Consider the following 16,581-nt stretch of genomic DNA (forward strand, 5'->3'; position numbering starts at 1 on the left):
CTTGGGAGTTTAGACTCAGAGGGACCGCCAGCTTATGGAAATTGCTGAAGCATAGATGGTTCCGAGGGCAAATGAGGCGTTCTCAAGCTCAGCAAACAGGGGGCACTGGAGTGGGGAAAGGGCCTGCGGCAAAAAGCAGAGGTCCGAGAAAGCCAGGGTTGAAGGAGTTTCCATGGCAACCCAGAGCGTCCGGAAACAGCCAACGATCTCGACCCCTACGGGCACTAGAACTTAGCGGACTTGAGCCCAGATGCCAGCTGTTTCCGGAAATAGCCGAACGCTCTCGGAGATGGGGGTGTAGCCAAGAAGGTTTGCAAGCCGGCTGAGCGCCCCGGAAGTAACGGATTGCTCTAGGGCTGGGCTGCGTTCGGCTACAGGAAGTTTTATGGCAGAGCGCAAGCTAAGACCAGGATAGAAAGGACGCGACGATTGCTTATTTTATTATTATTATTTTTTGAGACGGAGTTTCGTTCTCGTTGCACAGGCTGGAGTGTAATGGCGCTTTCTCGGCTCGCCGCAACCTCCACCTCCCGAGTTCTAACGATTCTCCTGCCTCAGCCTCCTGAGTAGCTGGGATTACAGGCATGCGCCACCACGCCCGGCTAATTTTGTATTTTTAGTAGAGACGGGGTTTCTCCATGTTGGTCAGGCTGGTTTGGAACTCCTGACGTCAGGTGATCGGCCGGCCTCGGCCTTCCAAAGTGCTGGGATTACAGGCGTGAGCCACTGCGCACCGCCGCTTATTTATTTTATTAACATAGCTCAGGGCGTCCAGGAGGTCGAGGCTGCAGTGTGCCGTGATGGCGCCACTGTACTCCAACCTGGGTTACAGAGCAAGACCTTGTCTCAAAAACATAAAAATAAAAAACATAGGCCGGGAGTGGTGGCTCACGCCTGTAATCCCAGCACTTTGAGAGGCCGAGGCGGGCGGATCACGAGGTCAGGAGATCGAGACCATCCTGGCTAACACGGTGAAACCCCGTCTCTACCGAAAATATAAAAAATTAGTCGGGCGTGGTGGCGGGCGCCTGTAGTCCCAGCTACTCGGGAGGCTGAGGCAGGAGAATGGCGTGAACCCGGGAGGCGGAGCTTGCAGTGAGCAGAGATCGTGCTACTGCACTCCAGCCTGGGCGACAGAGCGAGACTATGTCTCAAAAAACAAAACAAAACAAAAAAAACATAGCTCAGGGCCCAGATGTCTGGAGGAAGCTTTTAAGGGCAGAGCTATGATGGAGTACTCATAGGTAGCAGGAGGCCACTACCAGCGATGGCATCAGGAAGAATCTCAACAGCAAACTCCCAGGCAGCCCTCAAAATCCACTTGCAATGACTTTAAGCCATGGGTCTATTTCACTCCCCTCCCCTTCCCTCCCCACTCTTCCCTTCCTCCTTTCTCAGCCTCACAAATCCAGACGTTGGAGCTCATCTTTGTAAATACGGGCTTTTATTCACTGCCAGCTCCAGGATGGAAGGAGGGGGTGAGTCATGCACAGCCTTGGTCTACCCTCCAACACTAGGCAGTGCTGGGCAGGGGACTCAGAAAGGGACGCAGAGTGGGCTGTTGATGTCTGGAAAGCTCCCTCACCAGAGTGCCCAGTGGGTCACACAGCATCATGGGGGATGAGCTGGGGCTGGAGTCGGCTGTATCTGACACCAGACCCTCCATTCAAGCTCCCTTGATGACAACGCCCACAACAGGGTCTGGCTGATGCTCCATTCTGCCACGACTCCTGCTGGGTGATCATTGGACAGGTTTCCGCCCCTCGCTGGGGTCTCAGCTGCTTTGTCTGTAAAACGGAGGTGATGATGCCACCTCCAGCCTTCTCAAGGCTGGCTGAGGGAGAAGCCACGTAAAAGCGCTTGGCACACAGTAGGTGCTTAATAAACAGTCAATGGGATTAGTCTTGTAAACACAAGGAAACTGAGGCACAGAGTGGGAAAGCCATTTTCCCAGAGCCACACAGTGAAGCTGAAATTCAAACTCGAGCCTCAACTGGGTTTTCTTGCTTGAACTTCATCCCAGAGAGGCTCTGACATATGGAGGGAACCCCTAACAGGTGTTTCAGATACATCACGGCCAAGGGCTCACTCTGCTGGGCCTCAAACACACGGCATCTTGTCCAGGGTAGACTAGACAAAGTGAGGCCGAGGCAGAGCCTGAGGGGAGGGGACACCGACTGTTTCCAGAAGTAGCTGAACATAATCCCGCAGGACTGGCATACTGGAGTGTGCCCCGAGACAGCTGAGCATTTCCGGAGGCTGCCTTGGCAGTGCCAGATGAGGCCTATGCCTTCCTTTATCAGTGCCCACCCTGGGAGCAGATGACCCCTCTGCCCAGATCCGGTGAACACCTATTCATCCATCAAAGCCCCAGCTCCCACATCCCTTCTCCAGGCTGAGGCCAGGGGGATTGGAGGCAGACTCTATATATAGAGAGTAGGCACTGCCTGGGGATGGCAGCTATGACGGTGGGAAGTGGCCTTCAGAATCCAGTCCATCGTTGGGATTACATTGTTTTGTGGGTGAGGGGAATCGTTGACGGACACTCCAGGTTGTATCCAAACTGGGCTAGTACAGGTGACTTCAACTCAATCCCCTCAAATGGGTGGGTGTGGGGAAGGGAATGAGACCAGGTAACATAAAACACTTAAAAAGTACAGAAAAACTAGAAAACACAAACACAGATGACTTGTCCAAAGTGCTTCCTTCTCAGCCCAGAGGGCGGGGCCTGCAAACAGGGTCCCAGGTGCCTGGGGCAAGACCTGGCGGCCGCCTGCAGGGGGCGGCTCAGTCTGGCTGTCGCTTATAAAAAGTAATAAATTAGGCTGGGCCCAGTGGCTCACGCCTGTAATCCCAGCACTTTGGGAGGCCGAGGTGGGCAAATCATGAGGTCAGGAGTTCGAGACCAGCTTGACCAACATGGTGAAACCCCATCCGTGCTAAATACAAAAGGCCAAGCTGGGCATAGTGGCGAGGTAGCCTGTAATCCCAGCTATTTGGGAAGGCTGCTGAGGCAGGAGAATCGCTTGAACCGGGAGAGGCGGGTTGCAGTGCGCTGAGATCATGCCACTCCCAGCCCAGGCAACAGAGTGAGACTCCGTCTCAAAAAAAAAAAAAAAAAAAAAAAAAAGTAATACAAGTGGTTGCAGGGATTTGCTGTATTTACAAAGCTACCCTTATCTCCCATTCCTGCCCATCCGGCCCCTGATTGACACCCAGAACACAAGAAAGGGAAGTGATGTCTCCACCTCCCAGCAAGGACCAAGATGGCTTCTTGCCTTCTGGGTGTCAGGCTGGTGGCTCAGTCCCCATCCAGGCGTGACTTTACAGAAAAAACATTGCACAAGGAAACGTGTGACTTTGAGGCCAGGGAGAGACCTGGCAGGGGGATCAGTCTCTCCCGGCGGGCCCGAGAGCTACTGGCACGGCTTCCTCGCCCTCCACGGCAATCTGTGGCACTGAGGAGGGCAGCCCAGTGGCCTCCTCCTGCGGCTCATCAAAGCTAACCTCCTGCACGGCCTCCTGCTTCTTGAAGGAGTCTCGGCGCTCGGACAGGTGCAGTCGCCGCATGACCACGAGCTCGGCTTCTGGCCCACGACTGCGCCGCCCTGCCTCCCCATCCAGCCGCTCCCCTGTGCCCAGCTTGTCAGCTGACTGGCCTCGGCGCAGCCGCGGGGATCGGGCAGGTGCTGGCGGGTGCCCGGGCAGGGGTGAGGGTGAGCGGGGTGGGGGCGCAGAGATGGGCGGGCAGGCCAGCGGGGAGGGCGGGATGCTGCTGGTGGACTTGCGACGGCCAGTCTTGGGGCGGGGTGGCCCAAGCTTGGCAGCCAGGCCATGCAGGGAGCTGGGGCGGGTGTGGCCGGCAGCAGCTGGGGAGGCGGGGCTGCTGGAGCTCGGGGATGCGCTGGGTGGGGATGCAGCGGTATCTGTGGGTGATAAGTATAGGTCAGGGCTGCTGGCCTCAATGTCCCCAGTCCGGAAGTGGAGCTGTGGGACTGATGAAAACTGCTAAAGCCCACATCCTTCCATGTGGCCACCCATCACGCCTGATTGTTTTTGTTTTTGAGACAGGGTCTTGCTCTGTTGCCCAGGCTGTAGTGCACTGGCTCAATCATAGCCTCAGCCTCCTGGGCTGGAGCGATCCTCACAACTCAGCCTCCTGAGTAGCTGGGACAACAGGTGTACACACCACCATGGCACAGCAATTTTTAATAAAGTCTGACGGTGGCGGTGAAGCCAAGCCTGTAATCCCAGCACTTTGGGAGGCGAGGCGGAGGGATCGAGGTCAGGAGATTGAGACCATCCTGGCTAACCACCCGGTGAAACCCGTCTCTATTAAAAATACAAAAACTAGCGGGTGGTGGGCCTGTAGTCAGCCTTCGGGGAGGCTGAGGCAGGAGAATGGCGTGAACCGGAGGTGGAGCTGCAGTGAGCTGAGATCCGGCACTGCACTCCAGCCTGAAGCGACAAGCAGACTCATCCTCAAGAATACAGCTCTGTCACCCAGGCTAGTGTGCAGTGCGTGATCTTGGCTCACTGCAGCCTTCACCTCCCAGGTTCAAGTGATTCTCATACCTCCGCCCCCTGGTAACTGGGACTACAGGCATGTGCCACCATGCCTGGCTAATTTGTATTTTTAGTAGAGTTGGGGTTTCTCCCATGTTGGCCAGGCTGGTCGCCAGAACTCCCGACCTCAAGTGATCCGCCTGCTTTGGCCTCCCAAAGTGCTGGGATGGCGTGAGCCATCATGGCTGGTTCATACCAGACTTTTCTGCCTCCTGCTCAGGGTTGTTTCCTTGGCCTAGCTCACAGTGAACTACTTACCCATCAGCCCCAGCTCCTACTCCTCCCTCCTCCAGAAAGCCTTCTCTGTATCCCTTCTGGGTTTTTTCCCTTTTGTTTTGAGGCGAGGGTCTCACTCTGTTGCCAAGGCTGGAGTGCAGTGGTGCAATCATGGCTCACTGCAGCCGCCGAGGCCTCCCTGGGCTCAAGTGATCTCATCTCCTCCAGAGTAGCTGGGACCACAGGTGTGCACCACCACACCCACCTATTTTTTTTTTTTGAGACGAGTCTGGCTCTGTCGCCCAGGCTGGAGTGCAGTGGCGGATCTCCAGCTCACTGCAAGCTCCGCCTCCTGGAGTTTATGCCATTCTCCTGCCTCCTCAGCCTCCTGAGTAGCTGGGACTACAAGCCCGCCACCTAAGCCCGGCTAGTTTTTGTATTTTTTGGTAGAGCCCGGGGACACCATGTTAGCCAGGATGGTCTCGATCTCCTGACCTGCATTGATCTGCCTGTCTCGGCCTCCCAAAGTGCTGGGATTATAGGCTTGAGCCACCCAGCGCCTGGCCTTTTTTTTTGAGGCGGGTTCCACTCTTGTTGCCCAGGCTGGAGTGTGATAGTGATCTCGGGAAGCACATGCCTCTGCCTCCCGGGTTTAAGTGATTCTCCTGCCTCAGCCTCCTAATTAAGCTGGGATTACACAGGCATGTGCCACCACACCCAGCTAATTTTGTATTTTTAGTAGAGACAGGGTTTCTCCATGTTGGCCAGGCTGGTCTCGAACTCCCGACCTCAGGTGATCCACCTGCCTCAGCCTCCCAAAGTGCTGGGATTACAGGTGTGAGCTACCGCGCCCAGCCTCACCTCCACCTAATTTTTTAATGTTTTGTACAGATGGGGTCTCCCTGTGTTGCCCAGGCTGGTCTCAAACTCCTGAGCTCAGTGATCCTCCTGCCTCGGGCTCCCAAAGTGTTGGGATTACAGGCGTGAGCCTCCGTGCCCAGCCTCTTCTCAGTTTTCCCACCCTCCTGTCTAGTCCCATTTGTCCATGATGTTTCCTCTGCTGGGCACATCCTTCCCTGGCACCTGCACTCATCTCTGAGTACTTCCAGGTTCCCTGCTAGACACCAGGATTCTGGAAGATGTTCTTTCTGGTCATATCTTTCCCTACATCGCGTCATTCCATCCCCCATTCCATCCTCCAAACCCCTTCCTCCCTCCTGGGGCCCACCAGCCCTTGCCCCCAGGGTAGCCGAGGCGGCAGGGGGCGGGTGGGGGGGTGTACCCACCTGGTGGGACATCAGGGGCTGGGCTTCGGCAGGGAGTGGTGGGGCTGGGGGAGAGGCTGTGGGTGGGCGAGCCAGGGAGGCTCTCGCTGGATGACAGTGAGTGGTGGAGTCCGGAGGAGAAGCTGCGGCTGGTGTGAAGCACGGAGGTCTGCTTGGAGATCTTCTTGAAGAGCGACTTCCGCCTGGGGTAAGAAAATTGGAGGCTTCAGAACCCCTGCTCCTGGCCAGGCACGGTGGCTCACACCTGTAAGCTACTTAGGGGACTGAGGCAGGAGAGTCGCTTGAACCCGAGAGGTGGAGGTTGCAGTGAGCCAAGATCATACCACTGTACTCCAGCCTGGGCGACAGAGCAAGACTCCATCTCAAAAAAAAAAAGAAAAGAAAAGAAAAAAAGAACCCCTGTCCCCAGGGCGTGCCCCGTGTACCGCTCCCTGGTGGCCACTGCCGCGCACCGGTCCTGGGTCTCCCGCCGACGGCTCCGCTTGCTCCTGCGCGCCATGCGGCCCTTGGCCACATTCTTCCGGGCGGGGCCCACCTTGATGGAGGTATTCTCCAGGGCCGTGGTCCGCAGGGATATCTTGTTGCCGCTCTGTGGGAGGGATGGTGAGGGGTTGCCTCGGTGCCTCTCACAGGGCCCAGCACTTGCCAGGCAGCTGCTATGTCCCCTTCACTCTGGGCACCAGCTAGGACCCACCACCCTAACATCCATTCATCCAGCCAGCCAGTGACCTACCCATTATATCCGGTCAACCAATGGCCCAGGGAGCACCACCCCTCCTGCCAAGATCCTTCCCTCTGCAGTCAACACCCATCGAAGCCTGCCCTCTTCACTCTCCACCCTCCCGGGATCTGTCACCCACCTAGCTGGTATCCACCCATTAACCACCCCAACATCTTTCCATCCCCCAATCACTCACCTAAGGGCCCATGAGTTATTAGGCCAAAGACACCTGCCCACTGTCTGTCTATCCAATGAACCACCCATGCAGCCGCCCACATGAGAGCCCTCTTTTTTTCAGAACCAGGGTCTCACTGTCTCCCAGACTGGAGTGCAGTGTGGCACGATCACGGCTCACTATGGCCTGGACTTCCTGGGCCCAAGTGATGCTCCCACCTCAGGCTCCCAAGTGCCTGGGACTGTAGGCGTGTGCCACCATGCCCAGCTCATTTTATTTTTTAATATTTTGCAGAGATGGGGTCTCGCTCTGTTGCCCAGGCTGGTCTCAAAGTCCTGAGCTCAAGCGATCCTCCCACCTCGGCCTCCCAAAGTGCTGGGATTACAGGCGTGTGCCACCACGCCCAGCCCTTCCTCCTGTCTTGAGCCCATCTCCTACCTCCAGGCTTCAGGCCAGAGGGAGGAACAGCTGTGAGGGTACCCAGGGAGAAAGGAGGGCTTCTTGGAGGAGGAGTTCTGAGGGGTGATGTTGGGGGCTGAAGAAGGACATGTATTCTGGGGAGAAGGAAGTGGGTGTGCCAGGCCTGGAGTTGACATTGAATGTAGGGTTGTGTGTCTGGATGGGGAGAACCACAGGGAACCCGGAGCTGTGGCCAAGGGGTGCCGGGGAGCCCTGAGGGTGGGCAGTGGGGGCGCCGCACCTTCAGCAGCAGCTCCACGACGTCCATGTGCACCAGCCCCAGCACCGACTCCCCGTTGATGTGGGTGATGAGGTCCCCGGCCCGCAGGCCAGCCTCCTGGGCGGGGCTTCCATCCTCCACACTCTGGGGGCAGACAGGGGAACAGTGAGGTTAATGGCCTGGGTCCCACATCAGGAGACCCCAGCCCAGGCTGGGTCTGCTGTGGGACCCCAGCAAGCTGCTGCCTCTTGTGTTGCCTCCATTTCTCTGATCCTGAGGAATTCCTACTCACCCATCAAAGCCCCAGCTCCTATGCCCCCTCCTCCAGAAAGTCCTCTCTGTCTGTTCAGGGAGCAACCAATAAGGAGGGCATGCCCCGACGCCCCTGGGCTGGGGGAGGGAGGATAACACGCCCAGTGCGTCCCCATATGGAGCTGGGAGGTTAATGTCACTTGGGATCTGTGAGCCTCCATCCATCCATCCCTGTCTCTCTCATCCGACCTCCTCCCTACCAACTGACAGGGACCAAGATGAACTCGGTGGCACCAGCTCTGTCTCCCTAATCCTGCCAGGCTCCAAAATGCAGCTCTGAGAAGGGGCGCGACCGGGCAGAGTCAGACTAGAACCCGGGTCCCTGCCATTCCCACTCGGCACTCACCCAGACGACGTGGTGCACAGCGTAGACGTCGCTATCACCCATGTAGACGCGGATTGCCCGCAGGCTGAAGCCGTACTTCTTGCCGGAGCTGTGGATGACGATGGGGGGCCGCAGGTTGCCACACACGGGGGACGGGTCTCGGCTCGGCGAGGAGTCACGGGACGACGGGTTCGAGGACAGAGAGCGCGGGGACAGGGGGCTCATGAGGGGGCCGCCGCTGCCATCATCTGCAGGGGGTTAGGGAGGGGGTCACCCATTCCCTTGCAGGTCTCCCCTGGGGCCCCCTCTTTCCCACCCTGGCCACTTTGCTATTGCTTCAATGTCCCAAGCATGGTCGCCCCATCAGGCCTTTGCACGTGCAGTGCTCTCTACTGGGAACACCGTCCCCCCAGCTCTCCCTGTGTCCTGCTCCTCCTCCCCTCTCCTGGGGCTCATCCCCAGCCTCCCCTACTCAGGATAGGCTCCCACTCTGTAGGTTAAAATGGGTGCGGACAGACAAAGGTGAGAGCGGGCCTTGGGCATTACCTGCCGTGATGATGAGGGACAGGGCAGAGACAGAGGCCGACTTGGGCACACGGCCCCCACCGCCGCCACCACTGCCACCGCTGGAGGAGGCTCTGGACTTCTCAGGGGCTGGGTCTCTTGGGCCCCCAAGGCGGCGGCCCCGGCCGGCATCCAGAGGCCTCGGTGTGGAGTGTCGGGCGCCGATGCTGTTGCTCCGTAGGCGGGCGTGGCTGAGGGCAGCTGTGTCGGCTAGAGGGTCAGCAGGGTCAGCCGGGAGCCCCTCAAACTCACCACGTGGTCCTAAAGAGACCTTAAGGCCCTTCCTCCCTGGTTGCTATTTACACAGTCCAGCCTCCTGGCCTTTGCTCGTGCAGTTCCCTCGTCCCGCACACCATTCCCAAATTATTCTCTATGCAAAAGTCTTCAAGCCCCCTCTTCCAGGAAGCCTTCCTCCACACCCATTTAGGCCCTTAGTTCCCCCATCTTGGGAGCTAGGGGTCCCATCCTGACTCTATGAAGCTGGGGGCATTACCCTAGACTGGGGTTCCTTGGAGGCTGGAGGTCTCTCAGTGGCCGGATCTCAGCTCACTGCCTCCCAGGTTTACGCCATTCTCCTGCCTCAGCCTCCCAAGTAGCTGGGACTACAGGCGCCCGCCAACTCGCCCGGCTAGTTTTTTGTATTTTTTTAGTAGAGACGGGGTTTCACCGTGTTAGCCAGGATGGTCTCGATCTCCTGACCTCGTGATCCACCCGTCTCGGCCTCCCAAAGTGGTGGGATTACAGGCTTGAGCCACCGCGCCCGGCCGGCTTCTCCTCTCTTAAAGCCTTTGTTGGCTCTGGAGAACTCCTACTCATCCTTGAAAACCCATCTCAAATAGCCCCTCCTCTGGGAAACTTCCATGACATCGTCCCTCTTACTCAGGGTCCCACTTACCGGAAAGGCTCGAGGGCTTGGGCATCACTGGGGTGGCTGCTGGGGGTGGGTCAGGCTCCCCTAGAATGAAGACAGGCCTCTTGGGGCCTGCAGAGGCCGGGCCTGCCGCCTCATCCTCTGATGAGAAGGCAAACTTGGGCATTGTGTCCAGGCTGATGGTATTCAGGAGAGATGGGCTGGGACCTCGCTCGGGCTGGGACGAAGATGACTGACAGGAGGATCCAGAGGATGTCCAGGACCTCAGCCTGCAGGGAGGAAGAGCCTGGGTCACCCCTGCCAGGCACCTGCACCCAGTATACTCAGCCACCTTTCATGGCCACATCTTAATTCTCAGTCTGCAGTCAGGGGCAGTTTGCATAGACAAGTTCCCTCTGTCTGCACTGTCCTCTCTGTCCACCTGGAGACTTCTCAGTCACCTTTTTTTTTTTTTTTTTAAAGACAGGGTATGGCTCTGTCACCCAGGCTGAAGTGCAGTGGTGCAATCTCAGCTCACTACAACCACTGCCTCCAGGGCTCAAGAGATTCTCCTGCCTCAGCCTCCCAAGTAGCTGGGATTACAGGTGCCTGCCGCCACACTGGGCTAATTTTTGTATTTTTAGTAGAGACGGGGTTACACCATATTGGCCAGACTGGTCTTGAATTCCTGAGCTCAAGTGACCCGCCTGCCTCGGGCTCCCAAAAGTGCTGGGATTACAGGTATGAGCCACTGTACCTGGCCTCGTATTCAACTTTTAAAACCCAGCCTCCAGGCTGGCTGCAGTGGCTGACACCTATAATTCCAGCACTTTGGGAGGCTGAGACAGGAGGATTGTTTGAGGCCAGGAGTTTCAGACAGGCCGGACAACATAAGGAGATTTTATCTCTATAATTTTTTTTTTTTTGAGACAGAGTCTCACTCTGTCGCCCAGGCTGGAGGACAGTGGCATGATCTTGGCTCACTGTAACCTCCGTCTCCCAGGTTCAAGCAATTCTCATGCCTCAGCCTCCCAAGTAGCTGGGATTACAGGCGTGCACCACTAAGCCCAGCTAATTTTTTTGTATTTTTAGTAGAGACGGGGTTTCACCATGTTGACCAGGTTGGTCTTGAACTCCTGACCTCAGGTGATCCACCCACCTCGGCCTCCCAAAGTGTTGGGATTACAGGCGTGAGCCACTGCACCCGGCCTACAAAAAATTGTTTAAAAAATTAGCCGGGTGCCGTGGTGCACGCCTGTAGTCCCAGTTACTTGAGAGGATCTCTTGAGCCCAGGAGTTTGAGGCTGCAGTGAGCTATGATCATGGCACTGCACTCCAGTGTGGGAGACAGAGTGAGAACCAGTCTCTTAAAAAAAGAAAAAAAACAAGTCCAGCTTCCAACACCCATTCTCTGGCAGACATTGACTATTTCTGTTGGGTCTGAGCTTTGAAGGATGAACAGGAGTTACTAAGCAAAGGGCATTCTGGACAGAAGGAAAAGTGTGCCTATCAGCATGATGGTGCACAGCTGTTTTATGTTTGCATGGTGAGGAACACAGAGTCAAAGGGAGCAAGGTTGTCAGGGACCTGATAGGTTGGTCAAGATGTTTGACCCTTTTCTACTTGGCCACTAGGAAGCTCCCTTTGCATCAGATTTTGTGTCTCTAACTCCCAGCAGTCTTGGAAGCTGGATCTGCCTACACTTCCCCAGGCCACCTACCGGATGTCAGCACTCAGCCGGCGGCCATAGTCCACCTCACTGCGGTCCCACCCCTCCTCCCGGTCTTCACTGAAGCTCCTTTCAGCGAAGGTAGGAGTGGGCTGGACGGCCAGGAACTCAGAGCTGCTGTAGACCTGGGAGGCAAGACAAAAGAATGTTAAGCCAGGTGTGGGTGGCTCATGCCTATAATCCCAGCACTTTCAGAGGCCCAGCCGGGAGGATCACTTGAGCCCAGGAGTTTGAGACCAGCCTGGGCAACATAGCAAAACCCTGTCTCAAAAAAAGAAAAAAGAAAAAAAGAAAGAAACCCAAACAAAAAAACCAGTAAAAACAAAGGTGGCCAGAAAGCTGGCTTAGACTGGGTGTGGTGGCTCATGCCTGTAATCCTAGCACTTTGGGAGGCTGAGGTGGGTGGATCACTTGAGGTCAGGCGTTCAAGACCAGCCTGGCCGCCAGGCGCAGTGGCTCAAGCCTGTAATCCCAGCACTTTGGGAGGCCGAGACGGGCGGATCACGAGGTCAGGAGATCGAGACCATCCTGGCTAACATGGTGAAACACCGTCTCTACTAAAGAATACAAAAAACTAGCTGGGCGAGGTGGCGGGCGCCTGTAGTCCCAGCTACTCCGGAGGCTGAGGCAGGAGAATGGCGTAAGCCCAGGAGGCGGAGCTTGCAGTGAGCTGAGATCCGGCCACTGCACTCCAGCCTGGGTGACAGAGCCAGACTCCGTCTCAAACAAACAAACAAACAAACAAACAAACAAACAAAAGACCAGCCTGGCCAACATGGTGAAAACCCGTCTGTTCTAAAAATACAAAAATTAGCTGGGTGTGGTGGCGCATGCCTGTAGTCCCAGCCTCTTGGGAGGGTGAGGCAGGAGAATGGCTTGAACCTGAAAGGCAGAGGTTGCAGTGAGCCGAGATCGTGCCACTGCACTCCAGCCTGGGAGACAGAACGAGACTCTGTTTCAAAAAAAAAAAAAAAAGAAGGCTGGCTTAGTCGAGTGATTCCTATGTGCCAGGTGCTTCAGTATGAGTCACTTCCCTAAATCCTCACTCCCCACATCCCTAAAAGAGCATAGACTTTTTAGCCCACTGTACAGATGGAAAAACTGAGGCTCAGGGGCCAGGCTACCGGGCTGGGTTTTTGCTGCTGACTAGAAAGTCCTGCCTGGGGAGATCGAGGCCATCCTGGCTAACACAGTGAAACCCCGTCTCTACTAAAAATACAAAAACTTAGCCGGGCGAGGTGGCAGGCGCCTGTAGTCCCAGCTACTCGGGAGGCTGAGGCAGGAGAATGGCGTGAACCCGGGAGGTGGAGCTTGCAGTGAGCTGAGCCCCGGCCACTACACCCGGGGCAAGGGGGCGAGACTCCGTCTCAAAAAAAAAAAAAAAAAAAAGAAAGTCCTGCCTGGGGCCCAGGCCTAAAGCAGAGTGGAGCGTTTTTTGATCAAATCATAAACAAAGTAGGGAATGTGAGTTAAGCTCATGAGGTTATAAAATAACACCCAGGGCCAGGCTTGGTGGTTCATGCCTTTAATCCCAGGGCTTTGGGAGGCTGAGGTGGGTGGATTGCTTGAGGACAGGAGTTTGAGACCAGCCTGGCCAACATGGTGAAACTCCATCTCTATTAAAAATACAAAAAATTTACCAGGTGCGGTGGCTCATGCCTGTAATCCCAGCATTTTGGGAGGCCAAGGCAGGAGGATAGCCTGAGGTCAGGAGTTTGAGACCAGCCTGGCCAACATGGTGAAACCCTGTCTGTACTAAAAATACGAAAAATTAGCCGGGCGTGGTGGCAGGTGCCTGTAATCCCAGCTACTCAGGAGGCTGAGGCAGGAGAATTGCTTGAACCCAGGAGGCAGAGTTGCAGTGAACCGAGACCGCGCCACTGCACTCCAGCCTGGGCAACACAGCGAGACTCAGTCTCAAACAAAACAAAACAAAACAAAAAAGCAATACAATTCCTAGCACTTTGGGAGGCCGAGGTGGGAGGAACACTTAAGCCCAGGAGTTTGAGACCAGCCTGGGCAGCATAGCGAGACCCCATCTCTACAGAACAAAACAAAGCAAAACCAAAAAAACAGATACGAAAGCACACAGACATCATGCAATGTTTCCCGAGCAGTGGCTCCCTCCGGGGCCCAGGCCCACCTTGCTGAACCGGTGGGAGCAGGAGGAGAACTGGGGGATCTCTGTGGATGATTCTTCATCATTGGTTTCGTCGTCCTCGGAGCCCAGGTGGCGGTAACGTTCCGAACGTGCTGTGGGAGGGAGAGGCACGTGCAGCACGCCTGATGCCCAGAGATGATCTCGAGGGCAGTGTGGCGATGTAGGGAGGGCATCTCAGGATAGGGTCACTGCCAGGGCAAAGGCTCTGAGGTAGGACAGTGCCTGGTGTGTTTAAGGACCACAGGAGGCTTGGGGGGCAGAGCAGATATCTGGGGATTAACACCAGCTGTGTCCCTAAAAAGTTGTGGGGCCGGGCGCAGTGGCTCACGCCTGTAATCCCAGCACTTTGGGAGGCCAGGGCGGGTGGATCACTTGAGGTCAGGAGTTCGAGACCAGCCTGGCCAACATGGTGAAACCCCATCTCTACTAAAAATACAAATATTAGCTGGGCAGTAGTGGTACGCGCCTGTAATCCCAGCTACTTGGGAGGCTGAGGCAGGAGAATCGCTTGAGCCTGGGAGGTGGAGGTTGTGGTGAGTCAAAATCGCACCACTGCACTCCAGCCTGGGTGACAGAGTGAGACTCCGTCTCAAAAAATAAATAATTAAAAAGTTGTGGGACCAATTAGCCAAGCATGGTGGCAGGCACCTGTAATCCCAGCTACTCGGGAGGCTGAGGCAGATAATTGCTTGAACCCGGGAGGCAGAGGTTTCAGTGAGCCAAGATCGCACCACTGTGCTCCAGCCTGGGCGACAGAGCCAGACTCTGTCTCAAAAAAAAAAAAAAGCTGTGGGACCAGGGGTGGGAATTCCTATTTCCGACCTTCAGTAATTCCTTGAGATGGGTCACACAGAATTAAGTAAAATTGTGCATCTCTTTTTTTTTTTTTCTTTTTTGAGGCAGAGTTTTGCTCTTGTTGCCCAGGCTGGAGTACAATGGCAGCATCTCAGCTCACCGCAACCTCCACCGCCCGGGTTCAAGCAATTCTCGTGCCTTAGCCTCCCAAATAGCTGGGATTACAGGCGCCCGCCACCGTGCCTGCCTAATTTTTTGTATTTTTAGTAGAGATGGAGTTTCTCCATGTTGGTCAGGCTGGTCTTGAACTCCTGACCTCAGGTGATCTGCCCACCTTGACCTCCCAAAGTGCTGGGATTAAAGGCTTGGGCCACCGCACCTGGCCAAAGTTGTGCATCTCAAACATAAAGGATGTTCCTCATTTTACAGAAGAGGAAACAGAAGCTCAGAGAAGACCTCTGACATGAAGCAAGTTCTGAAGGAGGTGCTGGACACTGAAGGGCAGGACCACCAGGTGGGGAGAGACAGTCATTCCTCAGAGCTCACCTACAGTGAGTGCCCCTGCAGGGACGCCTCCACTAAAGGTGCACGAGGCGCCCTACCCTCCTGGGTGACAGATGGGGCCCCATGCCTGGTCAGGGACGGACACCCAGGAGGCCCAATTTGCTGGGGAACCCCAGACAAGGGTCTGCCACACTTCGTGCCTTGGTTTCTTCTTCTGAAGCCTGAGGGATGCTGTGGCCTCCTGAGCCCAGACGCACAAGAAATCCAGCCAGGGGGCAGCCGACACATGCCCTAGATTCTTGGAAGGCTCAGAAAGTCGGAAGCTCCAGGCCTAGGGTGAGGTGCCAAGCTCGGGTGGAACGCCTGGCACACAGCCCTCTGCACTCAGGGATTGAGGGATGGCAGAGCCCCCCACCCCCGCCGGGGGGACCCCTCCTTACTGTCAAAGTAGCTGGTATCATCCTCGGCTTCGAGCTGGGGCACGAACTCGGCTTTGTGGCGGAGAAGCCCTGCCCAGTCCAGGGCCAGGAAAAAGGGGTGCTGCTTCACTTCATGGGTGCCACCTGCAGATATGCCCAGCTGAGCCCTGCGGGTCCTCGCCTCACCTGCCACAGGATGCCCACCACCCCCCACTGCCGATGCTGGACACAGGGTGGGGACAACACAGAACCAGAAAAATGGGCTGGGCACAGTGGCTCACGCCTATAATCCCAGCACTTTGGGAGGCCAAGAAGGGAGGATCACCTGAGGTCAGGAGTTCAAGACCAGCCTGGCCAACATGGCAAAACCCCGTCTCTACTAAAAATACAAAAATTAGCCGGGTGTGGTGGCGGGTGCCTGTATTCCCAGCTACTCGGGAGGCTGAGGCAAGAGAATCGCTTCAACCTGGGAGGTGGAGATTGCAGCAATGAGCCAAGATAGCACCACTGCACTCCGACCTGGGCAACAAAGCGAGACTCCATCTCAAAAAATAACAACAACAACAGAAAAAAACAAAGAAAAGAAAAGAAAAAAAAGAATCAGAAAAATGGGAATAAAAATCCGCTGTCATTTAGGAGACTGGAGAGGGACCAAGTCGGGATTCAGACCCAGGCCATCAGCCAAGCATGGTGGCTCATGCCTGTGATGCCAGTACTTTGTGAGGCTGAGGCGGGCAGATCACTTGAGGTCAGGAGTTTGAGACCAGCCCAGGCAACATAGTGAAATCTCGTCTCTACCAAAAGTACAAAAATTAGCCAGGCACAATGGCACATGCCTATGGTTCCAGCTACTCAGGAGGCTGAGGTAGGAGGATCACTTGAGCCTGGGAGGTGGAGGTTGCAGTGAGCCAAGATTGTGCAACTCCACTCCAGCCTGGGTGACAGAGAGAGATCTAATCTCAGAAAAATAAAAAAATAAAAAAGCACCCAGGCTGCCCAGGTTCCAAAGATTCTGCACTTCTCTCTCCTCCCATCTGGGACCACACCACCTAGAGAAAGCCCAGGGCCTTACGACGGCCTCCTTCCTGGGCTTCTCCCACTTGTTTCTGCTCCACGGAGCAGGTGATGATCCCCAACCTTGGACTCAACCATCTCCCATAGCGAAGCTTCACTCATGAACAGGAGCCACAGTGGCCACGTGACGGGTGGCTGCATGAGTCTCAAAAGGTCCCTTAATGATTAACCAGGTGGCTGGGAAAACTGGGACAGTGGGATCTTC

The 16,581-nt window shown here is 55.8% G+C and overlaps 1 protein-coding gene across 15 annotated transcripts in view; it reads right to left on the reverse strand.

Moving 5' to 3' along the window:
• Positions 1-1,422: 1,422 nt before the first annotated feature.
• The window catches only part of MAST3 (microtubule associated serine/threonine kinase 3), a 55,543-nt gene continuing 40,384 nt past the window's right edge, over positions 1,423-16,581 (reverse strand). For 10 of the 15 annotated variants that reach the window (XM_017952296.3, XM_017952295.3, XM_017952289.3 and 7 more), the window contains 10 exons: positions 15,324-15,446; positions 13,567-13,676; positions 11,415-11,548; positions 9,740-9,984; positions 8,827-9,054; positions 8,302-8,528; positions 7,665-7,787; positions 6,494-6,657; positions 6,069-6,250; positions 3,234-3,926 (listed from right to left, as the gene is read on the reverse strand). In XM_017952296.3, coding sequence (XP_017807785.1) covers positions 3,391-3,926; positions 6,069-6,250; positions 6,494-6,657; positions 7,665-7,787; positions 8,302-8,528; positions 8,827-9,054; positions 9,740-9,984; positions 11,415-11,548; positions 13,567-13,676; positions 15,324-15,446 — 2,072 coding nt within the window. In that variant the 3' untranslated portion in view covers positions 3,234-3,390. Of the gene's footprint in view, positions 3,927-6,068; positions 6,251-6,493; positions 6,658-7,664; positions 7,788-8,301; positions 8,529-8,826; positions 9,055-9,739; positions 9,985-11,414; positions 11,549-13,566; positions 13,677-15,323; positions 15,447-16,581 lie in introns of all 15 variants that reach the window. The other 5 variants (XM_017952301.3, XM_021930897.2, XM_021930895.2 and 2 more) reach the window with 3 other exon arrangements.

Source organism: Papio anubis, chromosome 20 (assembly GCF_008728515.1).
Source record: "Papio anubis isolate 15944 chromosome 20, Panubis1.0, whole genome shotgun sequence".
In the NCBI taxonomy this organism is placed as follows: Eukaryota; Metazoa; Chordata; class Mammalia; order Primates; family Cercopithecidae; genus Papio; species Papio anubis.